Source organism: Rhinolophus ferrumequinum, chromosome 5 (genome assembly GCF_004115265.2).
Source record: "Rhinolophus ferrumequinum isolate MPI-CBG mRhiFer1 chromosome 5, mRhiFer1_v1.p, whole genome shotgun sequence".
NCBI lineage: Eukaryota > Metazoa > Chordata > Mammalia > Chiroptera > Rhinolophidae > Rhinolophus > Rhinolophus ferrumequinum.
The window spans coordinates 58,220,124-58,237,745 of record NC_046288.1 but is presented as its reverse complement, the minus strand read 5'-3'; the positions used below and the strand labels follow the sequence as shown (position 1 = coordinate 58,237,745).

Sequence of the window (17,622 nt, the reverse complement as noted above, 5' to 3'; positions counted from 1 at the left end):
TTTTTATGTTTATGTCCATATTAGAAATGTAACTTCTTCATTGGAGCTAACTTTCAAATCTCTGTTCATCCAAATTACTTGTCTGTCTTCTGTCATTTGTCACTTTTCTTTGGTTTTTAACATCTCTTAAATTTCAGCCACAGATACTCAGTATTTAGAAGTCTTCTGAAGATGGACTTTGAGTATAAGCAGTAAGAAAAAGATCAGTTTAAGATGATGAGAACTCATTAGAATAAATTTAGAATTTATTAAAATAAATGTAAAACCCCAAATTATTTCATATTGTAAGGCTCTAATAGAATAAACAGGAACAGTAGACCAGAAATAGGAATGCTATAAAAAACTGTGTCAGAAGGATTCCATTTGCAAATATTATAATAAATTCTTTGCACATATAAGGATAGTGTTCCTGAAAATGAACAACTATACTTGAAGTCCTTGATACATTTATAACAATCAAAAAGACATTTCAGCTCTTCAGTTCTAAAAACCTTCTTCAGGCAATCATAATTTCCCTGGACCTCAGTATTCCTATATTCATTCAGATATGATCTTATCCGCCACAGAAATCCTAATCCAGAACCAGGGGGTCAGAGGGCAGTTATACCATTAAATCCTTTTCTGCCTGGTTTGCACTTTATAATCCTAGTGCCTTCAGCAAGGGCAGCAGAACCTCCAAGAATAATTCCTTCCTTCTAAGCCCCCTGCTGCTCCCAACAAAGCTGAAGAAAGTTTGGTTTGAATAGTTATACACTGTTCTTATCTATTTAATATTTTTTCACTTGTATAACTGTTCAAGCTTTTTAAACTTGAACAAGGATGCAGAGCATTCGTGGCCAAGGAAAGTGGGAGTGACAGTGGGAGTGGAGAATGAATGTGAACAGGAGATAATGTGAAGGAAAAACAATTACATTTTTTTTCTTAAGATTATGGGGGCAAAGTGAAGCTGTTCCGTTTAGTCAGGGAGGAAATATATAATTAAATATGATATACAGCTTTTTGTGTATGCCCTTCATTGAAATCTGCAGTTATATAATTCAGCACTTTTGCATGAGCTTCTTGAAAACTACTGGCCTGAAAGAATTAACTATAAAGCACTTTGAAAGGAGATGAGTTGTCTCACTGATATTCTAAGGCATCATTCACCCAGGAAGAGTCCAGGATAAATTATAACTGCATTTCTTATAGCCCTTGGGATATGTCTCATATTATCTTATTTTTATCTTTTTTTTAGGGTACAGATGGCCCTATGGGACCCCATGGCCCTGCAGGTCCCAAAGGAGAAAGAGTAAGTTGCTCCTGAGGTTATTAAGCTGTGACCCAAACAAAACAGTGTGTCTTTTCTATTTTATTTGAACTGACCAGTTCTTTTCCCAGAAAAAACAAAGAGCTATCTAATATTAAATGAAAATAGATACCATCTTAAGTTCTATTCAAAGTTCTCACACTGAGAGCAGAGAACAACAGAGTATTAACATAGACTATGGCTGCCTTAATAATAATAATAGTAATAATAAAAAAAAACAATGCATACATTTTCCTGGCTAAAATAAATAGCTCAGACCATTCCTTCTTAACACATAAGGAAGATATTTTTATTTGGCCTTAACCCAGTAAATTGAAGCCAATGGGGCCAGCATTTCCAGGTCTACATATTCTTGTTGATAATCTTTTATATAAAGCTACTGTATTCATTGAGAGTAAGGTATGGCTTTTTTTTAAGGAAAATTACAAAACCTAAGCACTCTCTTCCACACAGTTACACATGCTGCTTTAAAAAAAGAAGAAAAAGAATAGCCTGTCTTTCCTTCACCATAAGGAAATAATTTCAGTGCATTATAAAACAAAAACCTTTCACTAACCTCTCTATGGCTAGGCCATGTTTCCATATCCTTGGGAAAAAAAAAAAAGACAGCATAGAAGATAAATATCTGACACAAAAAAATGTACTGGCACATCAGCAGCTGGTCATCTGTCTGGAACTTCTCTCCTTCTTTCTCTGTTTTTTTCCTACTTTTTCTTTTCCTCACCTTGGAAAACTTAGTAGTGTTTTTGTGTGTCGGTGTGGAATTGTGTCATCAGTTTCCCCACCATCCAGGACAGGAGATAAAGAAAGTATCCTAATAGTAAGGGGTTCAAAATGTGGGAACACTTCATTGTGCAAGTTTGTGGTCTTTTGAAAACTAGGTAGAATTTCATCAGTCTGGGATAATTTGCTTTAAAATAGAAGACCACATAGTGATTTCTTTGGCACACATCCCGATTCCATGTTCTAGAAAGTGAATTCATTCATTCAGTAAATATTTATCACATGTTATGATGTACAAAACACCGTGTACTTCTAGTGTGAAATGGGAACACTCTCCTCCCTTTTATGTAAAGTCTATTTTGCTATCTGCTCCACTGAATTGAATAATAAATACCAGTATAATTAATTCATCATCCTATAATCTTTTACTAATACACTATATATATTTATTCAGTACTGTAAAGGAAATAGCTATTTTCCCTGATCTAGAAGAGTTTACAACCTAATTGCAGAAGAAAAAAAAGATCTGTGAAAAATAACCAAATAATGAGGCCAAAGTGAACACAAATAGTAGTATGAGGAAGGTTGGCTTTATCCAAGAATGCTTCTAAAAATTAGAGGCAAGTCCCAAAGGAATGAATAATCTGAATCTGCAATTATCTTTATATGATCTTATTTCGAAGATCAAGCCAACAACTTATACAGATCATCCTAATTAAAAATATTTAAAAGCTAAGTGCCTCCCTCTGCTGAACCATTCAAGCACCGTATCAAGAAATGCAGTACGTGTACTAAAAATGGAGCAGCAGATCTCAAGTAGCCTTTTGGCAGAATGCCCTGGGGCTCAAGAGGGTTTACCATTTGGTAAATCAGCTGCTACTTCCGATAGCTTCACCGTGTCACAAGAGTATCAGGTCTCCTCGCTGGGGCAGAATTAACCAGGAGAGCAAATGAAATCTCTAAGAATTTTTGAAAGCATAGTTTAAGTCAAATGGTGTGCAGTGTAAAGTGTTACACTTGTATTTACTCAGCATGTTAACTATCTTAACTGGATCATATATCAATACTCTCCAAGTGCCCCTCACCCAAAGTGCTAAACTGGAGTGTGATTCTCAGAGTTAATTGATGGAGGCGCCATCTGGACTCTCTTGAAAACATTTCAAATTTTAAAGGGAGGAATCAGGAAAGAGGGCCATTCTAGAATAATCCCTTAGTGGAGACGTGCAAATTACAGAGCCTGAATGAAATTAGACCCGCCTAAAAGAAACCGGGCATTTGACAGACAACATTGTTCAGAAATCGTCAACTACATATGACTGAAAGCGCTGGTTTTCAGCTCTTCAAGCACCCGATGGTCCCTGCCTGCAGTTGATTTCTTCATCTGGCCTTGTCCTTGCTTAGGAACTCTGTAGAGGATGTTAAATTTGAGTGGTTCAAAAGCTCTTTTGGCATTATTTAATTCAAGAAAAGAAGATACCCATTCCAACCCGTGTTAATATTTCATTCCTAAAAGTTTTCAAGCTGGGACCATTAGAATGCTTTTGGCTCTAAGTGATAGAACCCCAACTCAAAATGCCTTGAGCAATAAAGAAATTTCTTATTTTATATAACCAAATATATAGAGTCCAAAGGAGGGACTCTGGCTTTGCTTCTGTGCCCTTTCCGTGTGCTGGCTTTGTCTTCTGACCACAGGCAAACTGGTCGTGGTGGTTCTACACCTCTCGTCCAGTGAGGCAGCAGCAGGGGACACACATGGAGTCCTTCTCTTCCTGGGCCTCTTCCTGAGCAGTGAGGAACCCCTCCCCGTAGCTTCCCAGCTGACTCCCCCAGACACCTCATTGGCCAGAATTGGGTCATGTGTCCACTTCTGACATAGTCACTGACGAGTGAAATGGAATTGTCATTATTAGCTTAAATTGTTGGAGTCATTATAATAATTATTTGAGTTGGGCAATTCTATAAAAGGAGTTCCAAAGACAAATATTTTAGTGACAACCCAATTCAAAAAAGCCATGGTATATTCATTTTAAAAACAAAATAAAGCCGAGACGCTCAATCAGAGGAGGGAGAGGGAAGTAGGTATATCAAAATGATCTGTGGAGATTTTTCAAATGAAATCTACTCTAATCTGTTGAGTTTTTTAAAACTAGACCCACGCCAGGTTATGTGAACTCCCCTTTTAAGCCCCCACCTCCCACCACACACACACACACACACACACACACACACACACACACCATCACGATCACCACCATTTTTTATTAAAATCATAAATAACATTGTCAGCTCAAACTGAAATAAATTTATTTTGAATTAATGGTCATTGGGTTGCCAAGCCCTTTTTATTACCAAAAAAGACCTCTAATTATATAATAATAATGATGGCTACTATTTATAGGATATATTATTTGGCTACATTGAGTTTCATATTTTATAACCACATTTATCTTCAGAAAAATTCTTGTAGAATATCTATTAATATTCTTATTTTACAGCCAATGAAACTCAGGTACTGAAAGGTTAAGAAATTTACCTAAGGCCACACAGCCAGCAAGTGCCAGAACTGGAATTCAAATTTAAATGCTTCATTTCAAAGCCTGGCCATTTTACTGAATTCAATTGCTGCTCCTTCCATAATAAACATAAAGTAATAATGAATAAAAGTTCAAGTTTTTATCATATTCATTTTCAGTAATCTCCCTGTACTATATGTGCTTCTAGGTGACATTGCCAATTAGCTCCACCACCACTCCCCCCCCAAGTTTAAATTAAAGAAGAATGTTAACAGTGGTTTGAAATTTGCTCAAATGGGAATCTGGAGTATAGGGAAACACAGCAAAATACTTGGATTTGCATGCACAGTTATCAGCTGAACTTGGCATTTGACCTATGAAAAAGATTTGCTAACCTTTAAACTTCTTCAGGGGTGTGTGATATAAGAAGGTAACATTTTCTGTTTGGCCACTCATGTAAACATCACGGTGACTCCTGGAAGTTTTCATGCTAAATATTCACAAACGCACTAAATTTGGAGATGGCAGCAGACAAAAACACTATTTGAAATGCAGAACAACTCTTTCTTTATTGTCACAATTATTTCATATTCATGGGACCACCTCCAATTACACTTATGCTTTGTAGGCACTCAAAATGATCATTTAATCCAGGCAAGCTATACTATTTCAATAGGCACCTGGTGAGAGATTGATGAAGGTAGTACATACCGACTTTATCAGGCGTTTAGTAGAAGGCATAAATGTTTTTAAACCCTTTTCAGAAAGGAAGCAAAACAGGTAAATGATTGTATTAATTTGATTTGATTCATTAATTCAGTAAATATGTACTGATATGCCAGACACTGTTGTGAGCCTTGGGGGTGCAGCAGGGAACAAAGGCAGAGACCCTGGCACCCTAATTTGCATATTTCCCATCATGGGCTAGGCAGAGAATAAACAGGTTATAACCTGTATGTGTCTCCCGGTGTGTGACTGCCCTGTGCAGCTCAGTAAAGGGCTGGAGTGGCCAAGGAAGGCCTTGCTGACGAAGAGACATTTGATAGAAAGAAAAAAAGGCATTTTATTCTTACGTTTTTTTAAACAGTAGTAACTTAAAATAACTAGTAACAAATAAATGCTTCACATTAACGTCAAAGAAACCCAAGTATAGCACCCTAGATGTGCCAGTTCTTTTCCAAAACCGGGCAGCAGCAGTCTGACTTACTGCCCTTCTTTCAAAGGTCATTTAGTAAAATAGTCTAATTTGGATTACGTTTACTATATCATTAGCAGTGACTGGAAGAGTCTGAATCTTTGGATTTTTGATAGAATGATACTTCAAATAGAGACTTTAATCATAAATCATTAGGGAAAGTGTTTGCCTATAGGTGTTTGTGTATGATTTGAATTTTCCACCTTTCATTTTAGGGTGAAAAAGGAGCTGTGGGAGAGCCCGGACCCAGAGGACCCTATGGTCTGCCTGTGAGTTCTCTGTCATGTGTGATACCTCCCCCGTCAGCATGCATAGATCACCTGTCACTGGCCCAGTTACCCCTCCCTCGTGGCGCCAACTAATCACATTCTAGGAGTAAATAACAATGCAGTAATTCTCTACAACCCCCGTGTCACTGTGTCCTCCAGAGCTAGGTCATATTTGTGTCATACTCTCCCACTCACGTATAGACACACACCCACACACTTCACGAGATTGAGAGGATCAGACCTTGTCCATGAGATGAATGGTACTGACCGGAAAGCTGAATTTCCACTGTCAGATGACGCCTTCCTTCTGCCGTCTGACTGGACGCCCATAATTGGCACTTCTTTGAAAGGGCACTGTACCAAACGGGGGTATAGACGCTTTATTTAAAACAACTTCCTGCAGACTTCATCTGCTCACATAGGTTACTTACTAAAACTTCTCTTGCTAATAAAAGTTAGTTCTCAAGTTGTTGTTTATGAGGACGTGGATGTCTCTGATACCTCTAAGTTACTGTGATGACAAGGGCTCGTCAGAACAGAGAAAATTGATAGTGTTCAGTCTTCTAAAGATTCTCAATTACACAGATCTCAAATTGAGACCTCAGGTTTGCTTCCAAATTATCTTTGGGCTAATCATAAATGATTCCATGGGGTAGGGGCGGACCACAATAGAAGCATATGCTGTATTCAGGTTTTTAACCCCTCGTACCTTCCATATACCTTGTACCTTCCAATTTTTATTAACTGAAATAATAAACTGAAACCATGATTATTTCAGTGCTAAAAGAGGCTGATTTTAAAATAGAGTTCAAAGGAAGGCTGATTTCGAAGGAGATTTCAATTGACAGAATCAACGCAACCTCTCAGTAACTTTGGGTGGATTTGCTGTGTGACACAATAGGGCACGGCCCTGATAACCTGTACTATGGGAGTGAACGTATCATCCTTGCACAACAGTCTTATGACTCCTTTTACATTTGGGGAGCATTCATTTACAAAGTTTACCTAAAAACAGTGTTGCAGTTGTGACCTTCATACCCTCAGTATTTATAGACAAGGTGCACGTCTAGCCAAATTAAAACCATACTTAACAATAAACAGTTTCCACATTTTTTACTTACTTATGAGCTAACGACTTTGTTATCAAATTAAAACAGCATTGATTTACATACTCTAGTAGTGCCGGTGTGTTTTTCAATCAACTAAACACTATTTTTGCTTGCAACTTACTCCTGGATTGATAACTTGGACACCAAGCATTCAACTTCAGCAAAATAACAGACTCTTTAACCCAATATGGAAGAAAACAAGTTTCATCACCCTCAGCGACAACATTAACCGTCGCTTTACTTGATTGAGTAAAAGAAATTTGTATTACTAATCAATCAAGAATCTTTTTCACGTCTCTGAAATAGGTCTAATACTGGTGTTGCATGTCCAGGCAGCCTTAAATAAAACAATAACTCCTCATGAAACTCAGGAACACTAACGTAGCTACTATGGTTCTTTGACAGGGGAAAGATGGAGAGCCTGGTCTTGATGTAAGTAATACACACACAGTAAACATCTTCCTGTTATCACACATGCTGATGGTCTCCATCATCAATAGCAGCAAGAATACTTCTTATGTTTTTCAGTGTACATAGTTTTATGCATATGGCTGTGTATGTAGACAGCAATATAAAAAACACAACTAGTGTCTGCATAAGATAAACATAAAAAAGAAACAAACGATTATCCGGTATGAAATGCATGATCGACAGTTGATAGTGCCTCTTCAAAATACTTTCCCAAATTAGGGATACTCTCAACATCTGCAGTTGAACCATTTATTTTCAAATATACATAAAATTGAAGTACCTTTCATATGCTACCCTTAGGGAATGAATGGTATATCTATTCTCAAAGCTGTTATGCAATATTATCCTTTTAGCATGAAGTCCCTATGTAGCTTATAATTCTGGAAGTATAAAGAATCTCAAAACTGAACCCTCTTGAAATGAGCACTGCTCAGCCTGTATTATGGAAATAATAACAATAACAAAAGTAATAATTATTGTTTATTGAGCACCTGTTATGTACAGACGTAATTCTGGTACTGTATATCACCACATTTAATGCTCACAGCAACAGTTGTATAGTAGATGTCATTAACCCATTTGATGGACAAGACACTAAAATGCTGAGGTAAGTGATTTGCCCAAAGCAGTGAACTTGCCAGGATTCAAACTTGGATCTTGATATTCTCTCCACTGTATGTTTCCTCGGGAAAGAAAGCAAGAAACCTGTTGTATATAGATAATTGAAATGTTGGTAAACTATTATTTCTAAGTGCTACTTTATCTAAGTTTTGAGATTGTTGGACATGCCATTTTTTTATATATCTGTATTCAGAAACATGAAATCTTAAATTTATTTTTTCAATATGATTTTGCCACAGTTACATTAATAGATTTCTTTGGTTTGCTTTTTATCCTGTAGGGCTTCCCTGGTCCACGAGGCGAGAAGGGTGATGTAGGAGAAAAGGGAGAAAAGGTGACCTCTCCATCCCAGCATGGGCCTGTTTGATTTTTCTCATGCTGTCTGCTTTGCTGTTCAGCCTGTGCAGTTTTTTCATACATCTAATCTTTCTCTATCCTGTGCTCCAAAAACACGCCAACACCTGATCTAAAAAACCAGGTCTTCACAGAGGAATGAAGAAAGCTACACCACTAGAAATAAGGACACTGTCTAGTATAGAAGAAAATTATAATCCCCAGATAGCCAGGCTACAATTTTTCAACTACCTGACACCAGTGTGTTGAAAGATGTAATGTTCAGGGACTCTTGAAAATGAAAAAAAAAAAAACAAAACAAAAAACCGAGGCATTTATTACATTAAAGTAAACTGAAATAGCACAAATGTGCAGTGATCTTCTGGCAGAGCTCACCTAACCCTGTAAAGCCCACACCTCAGTTTTCTTCACAATATTCCCAGAAGAGAGACAGAAGGTTTGTTCATGTGTCTTGATTTTTTGACTGGAAAATGGAAGACAAGCAGTGTGACTGATAAACCCCAGTGGGTCCATTAGGCAGGGACTAGGACTTACTGCTTTTAGACCCTGCAGGTATTTTTAAATAAAGATATTGGTGTATTTTCTGAGGTTGTGTTTAGGTTCTATCTCAGGACCATCAGCCCCAGAATATATAGGAGCCAGAATCAGGCAAAATCGTTTTATATGTGAAAGCAAAATTTGGATTATGGATTTTTAAAATCATGTTTTCATTTCCTCTTCCCTTTGCTTGGATCTTTGAAGAATAATTTTCTACTCTGGACACAGCAAAAGACGCAAACAAAAACTCATCACTTCAATAGAATAGTGACAATCTTAAAGTGGCTGAAATTGCACTTTCACAGTTCAAATGTAAACCAATTACATTTCTCAGATTAATTCATGTCCTGATCTACTTAACAACATACTGTATTCAAAACCCTATAAATTCTCTTTTATAGTGAGGTTCATAACTGTTGAAAAGCAAGGCCAAATGCGAGTTGTCAAAGAACGAAGAGTATTAAGCTTGCTGTGCGTTCTTTAGGCCTTAAACATGACGTAGTTTCCCATTGGTAAGAGAGCTCATGGGAGTGGTTATGTAATAGCACCACCACCACCGTCATCTTAATGTCATTGAGCACTTCTGTGTTTTCCCAAATGCTCTACATGAAATAAGTCTTTCAATCCTCATAACAACCACCTGAGGTTGGTGCTATTTCATCCCATTTCACAGACAAGGAAACTGAGGCATAAAAATAGTTATTTTATTCTGAATGATAAATTCTAACTATAAAATATGCATGTTTTGAGATCAATTCTGTATTTTAGCTCAAGATGTATATGTTTTAAAGATTATAGGCATTTATATTTACCTAATGGGTTGTATGAGTCTAAAATCTTCCTCAAAAGTATGTCACCATTATGAGGATACTTATTTTAATTATCTTTCTTTCAAACAAAGAAAAAATACCAGTGTTATAACTTATGAAAACATTAAGCTACACGTTTAATCCTCAGAGTAATGTTAATCACCCATAGAAAATACTTCCATATTTCAGATTCCATGTATAGACGTTTTATATTTAGGAAAATTCAGTTCTAAATGTGCATACTTTATGTATATCATTCTTTGACATGGAAGATAAGTATTAGCAGGATCCCTTATGCGCTCATACCCACAATGACAGACGGTTTTGTGTTACATAGGGAATCCCTAACTGTTACAAAAGTATGTTGATTAATAATAATTCTGATATATCTTTCTTTGTACAATAGTCTCTGTTTTCCATAAAGCTTGAAATTCACGAAAATATTACTGAAAAATGATTCCCATAGCCTGATCAGTCAGCATTCATATGACAACACTTTTCTGTTGAGTTATTAATCTGAGTTGATTTACCAATCAAACAATGAAGTGGATTCTAAATTAATAATACTCAACATACCTGTTGTCAGTCACACCTACATGAAGAAGAGTCCACTGTCTCCTGGGAGAAAAGAGCTCACTCAAACAAGTTTAAATGAATTGTATGTCATGACACTGAAGTGATTTGTTGAGGTGGGATGTTCATTCATCTTGCCTGAGTGAGCAATTTACTCCCAAATGCTCCTCCCGTCTTACTTCCTGTCACACCTGCTCTCCTTTCACCCTGGCTTCTCAGGTCTTTGTCTTTGATTATGATCAACGAAACCACACAGAATTTCTCTTTCCCCAGTATTAAAGAAACCCAAATGTTTTTGATTCTGAGCCTTCTGATGCAATCTTTTTGGCACACAGGAGATAAATGAGGAGCTTTCGTTCATTCAGTCAAAATGAATACATTAATTTGAATGCATAGCATATATTTCTGTTTTATATATATGTCTTTTCACCTTTGAATATTCATGTTGTTTTGCTTCTGAAATTATTCGGTTTTATCGTAACTCCCATCCTGATTGCAGAATGAATACACTAATTTAAATATGTATTGTATTTTGTATTCTGTACTCACCAACGTCTTGTCTATAAATATGCAGACATATTTATGTTAATGTGAAACAGCTGAGGTGCATTCCTACCTTCTCCTCCTTTTGCCTCCTTTCCTTAATTCCTCCATCCCTATGATCCATGCAGATTTCCACAACCTTTACCTTGATTCCTAAATACTAATTTCCATGGCTACATTCCCACTATGTAATTATCCTGCCTACCTCATTTTCAGTGTTAGCTCAACTGAGTCCAAACTGCTTTTCCTCTCTTGAACAGAATTTTTTTTTTGGCTTTCGTTACATTCTAAGCTGGAAACCCATTTACCATTGTGAACACCTGGCATGCGATCAATAAGAGTGAATTAAAGAAGATTCTGGGTTTGTAAATAAGTCCGTTTGTCCAACTGGCATTGCTGAGAAGTATTAGCACATTTTAAACTTATTTACCTGACTTAATAAGGAAAGTATTTGCTCTTAGTTTCCTGAAAAGGAATGTTAAAAGAAATAGAAGTATATTTTTAATCCATTGAATATTTTCTAATGAGAGCTACAAAAATTTCATAAAATAGGATGTATTTCAAAAAGATAGAAGCTGCTAATGTTCTTTTCTTTTTCTCTGGCTCAGTGTAGCTTTCATCTACTATAGGATTATAAAAAAAAAACAACAAGTTGACAGGTATGGAAAATTGGGTGAAGTATCCGTTATTCCTCTGAACTTCACCTGCCACTGGCTGACTTCAGTACAATTAGGAGCCATCACCCCCAGATCCATTGCAGAAACACCCCATTCACGGGAGGCTACTGCACTGGGCCCTAAGTCAGCACTGATCCTCCTGTCTGTTATGTGGGCCTTTTAGGTCTCCTGTCTTCTTACTGAGTATCGCAAACAAAATCCCACATATCGTTGCCCAGAATCCATTGTCACACTGTTATTTTTATAATATCATGCCATACGTACATAAACCAGAGAACAGTGGTAAATGCCCTTCCAGACTCTTATTGGCTAAACCATCTTTTGAATCACTGTTATTCTCCTCCCCGTCCCCCTCCCCCCACCAAATAAAACCTGTCTTTTATTTAAACCCTTGTATCCACAGGGGGAAAAGGGAAAGAAAGGCAAAAAGGGGCCTAAAGGGGAGAAAGGAGAACAGGGTGCCCCTGGATTAGATGCACCTTGCCCATTGGTATGTCTGACTCATGGAACTCTGTCTCCAGATGTCATGTGTGAAGGGATAAGCTGGGAGAAGAGCAAGCTGGAGGGACCTGTAACAGCAGGGGTTCTGGTTACGGTCATTTAACCCAGATTTCCAGGTACCAGAAATATCTATTTGGGTTATCCTGATATGTGTCACACCTTGTCTCTGGACACCAGCTCTGCCTGGTTTCTTAACCCTCAAGTAGTGACCTGCAACTGGAACCTCAAAGTAGGATCTGAAGAGGAACCAGCGCTATTCTGTATTTCTCAAAAGAGGTCACGGTTCCCAGACAAGCCCTCATTGTAGGAATATGTCAAGCTCTGTTTTATTTCATCCAAAATACTTCACTGAATGTTACTTTTCACTTCAGAGTTGCTCCTCTCCCAGCCTTTTGTTATTATGGTTATTTCTTTAGCAGAATTTGTGCGTAAGTGATTTCTTGTGTTAGTAACATTATGAGTTAATCTTTACAAACAGGGATTCCGTGGCGTTAAGGGGGAAAAAGGGGAGCCAGGTCAGCCTGGCCTGGATGGGCTGGATGCCCCTTGCCAATTGGTACAGTATTTCTCTTTCCTACTACCCTGCATGCAGTTCCCTTTGTTTATTATATATGTATCTCTATCAGTGTAAAGTGGTGCTTCCGGAGCAAGCTTTACATGATAAACACACTACAAGCATGTGCATGAATAGCTCCTTCAGAGACTCTGCAGAGTGAAGAGAGCACGCATGCATTTCTATCAATGACTGCAAATTAATATCCTGACACTGTTCTCACAACTGACAGGACCACCAGTTCTGCGTTCTGGGGAATATTAATTTATTCAATAAATATTTAAAGATTACATTAAAATTGCATAAAAGACTTCTATGTAAAGGCACAGTAAGGCCATAACTTTGGGATTTTACCCCTAAATTGAACCCTTTTTCTTTTCCTCTAAAGGAAATAAAGGCATTTTTGCCTCTTCCACTTAATTTTCCGTAAGGCTGTAAATAAGGCCGAACCTACAGAGTTAAGCTTTTGTGGTCAAAAGTTAGCCCAGTTGAGGGAATGCTGTTAAGAGACCGTAGGAAAGAAAGCCAAACTTCTCTGAGCTTCTAAAGATGATAATAGTCTGCAGCCCAAACCCTCTTCTTTGTCACATAACCTTTCCAATTTAATGGTCTCTCCTTTTGAAACTCACTTTCCTAAAGTATACAGAACTCCCCTATCTCCATTGGCATGAACTCAAAATCCTCTTCATACTAAAATCTAAAATTCTACTGGGTGATCCTTCTCCTTGTACCAATCTGGCATTACCGAATTTTTCCCAAATATCTTATAAAGCTATTTCAAAGTGTTGTTGTTTTTTTCACATTTATAAAAAGTATATTCATATTTTCTGAGGTATAAAGGGAAACATTTTATGGTTGTGTTGATGGTTATACTTGATCTGCATGTTCTTATGTTATTCTTTAGTGCGAAGCATGATGCTGTAAAGATAGATTTGTTTCTCAAGTCTTTCAAGAGATTGTATTTATAGAAAAAATTTTTATTCAGTCTATAATTGCAATTAGAAAATATCAGTATGAAGTGCCCAGTCTTTTATTTTGTTTGCCTGGTATTGATAGTAAATAATATTTCACAATCATTTTGTTGGGAGAAAACACAAGCATGCCTCATAATATACCAAGTCTCCCTGCCTTATTTGTATCATTTGTATCTGAAGAGTGCTTACACTTTAAGTGAAAATAAATTTTGCAACATTTAGGAATCCCTTGTTTATTTGGAATTTATTGACTGGCTTCTGAAGAATTTTAATAGAAAAACTAATAAATGCTATGGATATTTTACTATAAAGATAGACGGGCTGCCTATCTTTTAATTCAATTAATTAAATATGTTCTCTATCTGTTTTCAATATAGAAAAGTGAAAGATAGCATGTAAAGAACTATAAACTTCAGATAGAAATGGTTCATCACTGATTATTCACCATTGTCATGCATTCAACCATAGACCATAGTGACCAGGAAATGAAATTATTTCAGTTTATTTAATGAAGATAATTGTGAAATGTGTTTTAATGAAATTAAGAGGAATACTACAGTTCTACTAAAGGTGGAACTGAATAGACCACTATGCTTTGTAAATTACCTTTTCAAAATTAGGCGTAATTTTTTCTATACTTTATGTATTTTCAAAATGTGTACTCTAGAAAACATTTGAATTTTCTTCATTTTAATTAATGTTGGCTATGGGAGTTAATTATTATTATTAGAAAAGGATGCCTATGACTAAAGCTACCTAATGACTAGAAATCCATCTTTTAAGCCTCTGAGCATGTGAATTATGGAGTAGGATCACTTTTGAGAAGTCTGAGGAATTCTTGTTCTTCTCTTTAAAACAGGGACCAGATGGATTACCCATGCCTGGATGCTGGCAAAAGGTAGGCTTTATGGAATAATTTCTAAAAAAGCACTCTCCCTTTCTCTTCACCTGGCCTAGCCTTTTCCATTAGAAAAGACCTTTTGAATTTGACATTGCTGAAAGCTGTTTGGATATTAAATTCCTTTTGATTAATACTCGTATGTTTACAGCTGATTTCTTCCTAAACTGAGGAGTGAAAACAGTTCCTAGCAAACACTGTAATTTGGAACCTTCCCTATCTAATCCTTTCTTTGGAATGGAAAGGGGCAGGCAGTGCACCCTCGTAATGGTTGTCTCTCAATAAACTCCCTGTCTTCTTACTGTCTAACACTACTCTCAATTGTGATTCTTTTCCTATTTATACTCAATTACTTAGGCAAACATTCCAGTACATGGTAGAACCCTGTGAATATTAGTCACAAAGCTGAGAAAGCAGAAAATGTAAGCATGATCTTTTTTTTTTTTCAAAATCTGGTCATAGATTTTTTCAAAATCTGGCCTTGAGAATCTGGTCATATTTAAGTTGGTGTCTTTTATGGTATTAGTTTATTCTAGCGTCTTCATGTGGCTACCCATGGTCGCTGTGTAGGGAAGGGAACTTATCTCTAACCTTCTGTGTGCTAAGCCCTTTCACATAAGTGGCATCATTTTATTGAATCCTCACAATAACCCTATAGGGTGTTAGTATACTCATGGATGCCGTTGAGGAAGCTGAAATTCAGAGAGGTTAAGTAACTTCCAAGGCACTGGGCTTGTAAGTACAGAATTAGAAGTGGTGAGCACACGATGTGATATATAGATGGTGCATTACAGAATTGTACACTTGAAACCTATGTCATTTTACTAACCATTGTCGCCCCAATAAATTTAATTAAAAAAAAAAAGAAGTAGATGGTGGAAAGCGGTGGCAGAACTTTAAGCAAGGAAGAGCTGTGGGTGTGCTCTGCTACCAAACCTTTACACAAAAATGGTGTGAACTTAACTATAAAAGACTGCATATGTGCTTCTGAAGGATAAAGGAATTCCACTGATGTAAAAATGAGCTAGGGGGAAGTATACATGCTGTTTTGATCATTTTGAAATTTTTTCTCTAATACCCTGTGGCTTATTCAGTAATTTTTGACAGGCATGGTATACAAAACTATGTAGGATTACAGAAAGATGAAGAGAAACTTGACTCGCCTGGTTTCGTCGTAGCTCAACTACATTGGTGAGATCCTGTGTAACTCACTCTCTTGCTTAACTACTGTCACTCCACTTGACCAGGGAAAGAAACACCTTCCTTCTCTCTCAGCAACGTCATTTATTTGGTAGCTTCCCAAACTCCACTATCAGACTGTCAGATAACTATCCCAATCACATCTGAGGTGAAGGGGTTCTCAGGAAGATGGACCTACCATTGTATTATTCTTTGCCTGAGAAAAGTATCCTTTCATCATCATAATCCCTGTTCTCGGAATTTTTAATACCATCCTGAGCTGGAATTACCATTTACTCTTTAACCTTTGACCTATAATCTGATACTATCATGGTTTTTTAATACAGTTATTGGCACACCTTACATAGAGGGAGATGTGAAAGGCTTGCTTTGTCAGCCTTCTGACACTACTCAGAACTGGGGTCACATCATTTTCAGCCACTTCTAAATCAGTTTCTTTTTGAGAGGGCATAATAATGGCTACAAGCAAAGCACTCATCATCTTTTGGGTTCATGAAAATGCCAAACCTAGTGGTAATATGAGTAGCATCAGAAAATCAGAAATTTCCCTTTTAAGTACTCATTTTTCCACAGAATAGATACTATAGTCTACATAAGATTAAGAATCTCTTAACTCTAGCATCTTGTATAAAGAAGAATCACTCAGCGGTAAAACTGTGTATTGCTTACCACACTGTTCCCCCACACAAATGCAAATCATTGTAATCAACCGCTCCCCAAAAAGAAGAAACAATTAGAAAAATGGAATGTTCTAAAATCTCTTATGTGGTCAACATAGCTATCTCAAATACATTGTTAGTCAAATTATTTTTTAAATTATATTTTGAAAAGACAGCCAGTAGATTCCTTTTTGTTGGTCCCATTTTATGTGGATCACCCTTTTAAACATTGTTGTTTATTTGCCTCTGGAGCTTAGTGGTGAATGTTTGACTGAAAATTCAGATTTGGCCAGCAGTATAAATCACTGTAATTAATGAACAAGTCCCCTTGGTCATGCTACTCTCTATAATAATTTTTTTCCATGCAAAACAGGTTGATCTTTGTTTAAAATATTTTCCTTTCTAGATACAGTTCAGTTTTCTAAATTTTGAAGAATAGCGATGTACCACTTCATAGTGTAATCAGTACAGTAAGTAAATGGCAGAATTTATGGTTAAGAAAATACTTACAGACTATTAGTGTTGTCATCCATCCCCATCCAGAGATTAAAACTAATAGGAAAAATACCTATAGCCTTCGTATTTTTCAATGTTTCACTAAACCTTATTTTTCCATGTAGGGCTGAAAGGTTTTCAGCAGAAACTTCCTAAAACAAGGTGACAGATTTTTAAATTAAGTTTTAAAGTCTGGGGGTGGGAAAGAATCTTTAAAATTCTGTATATTGTTTACAAAACATTGGTACTCAAAAAATACATCTGTTTGAAACTTGAGATAAGTGAGAGTTTGGAGAAAGGAGTACTTCCTGTAGGCACATTCTCTGGCGTGGACACAGGATGCGTAAACACGGAGTGAACTCCATCTCTAAAAATCACAAAATTCTCCGCCTCTTAAACATATCTAATATAGCGTCTATTTTTCTTGGAGAGAGAAAAATAAATGTTTTTAATTAATGAACTGGACTTTATACTTTTCTCGTTGAATTTTACTTTTGAGTAAAAGTCAACATCTCCAAGATCTGCTTTATGAATGTATACCTCAAAGACCATTGTTCCTCAGTTCTCCAGACTGAACTTTTGTTCTCGGAAAACTTTAATAATTATGGCTGTTGAAACTATAGATGTAAGGAACCAGAGATT

At 36.7% G+C, this 17,622-nt stretch overlaps 1 protein-coding gene across 1 annotated transcript in view; it reads left to right on the top strand.

The window, feature by feature from the left end:
- COL25A1 (collagen type XXV alpha 1 chain) overlaps window positions 1-17,622 on the top strand; it is a 433,173-nt gene that overhangs the window by 409,893 nt on the left and 5,658 nt on the right. Inside the window, exons 32-36 of the mRNA XM_033106318.1 lie at window positions 1,235-1,288; window positions 5,953-6,006; window positions 8,488-8,541; window positions 12,104-12,190; window positions 14,588-14,626. Coding sequence (XP_032962209.1) covers window positions 1,235-1,288; window positions 5,953-6,006; window positions 8,488-8,541; window positions 12,104-12,190; window positions 14,588-14,626 — 288 coding nt within the window. The remainder of the gene's footprint in view (window positions 1-1,234; window positions 1,289-5,952; window positions 6,007-8,487; window positions 8,542-12,103; window positions 12,191-14,587; window positions 14,627-17,622) is intronic.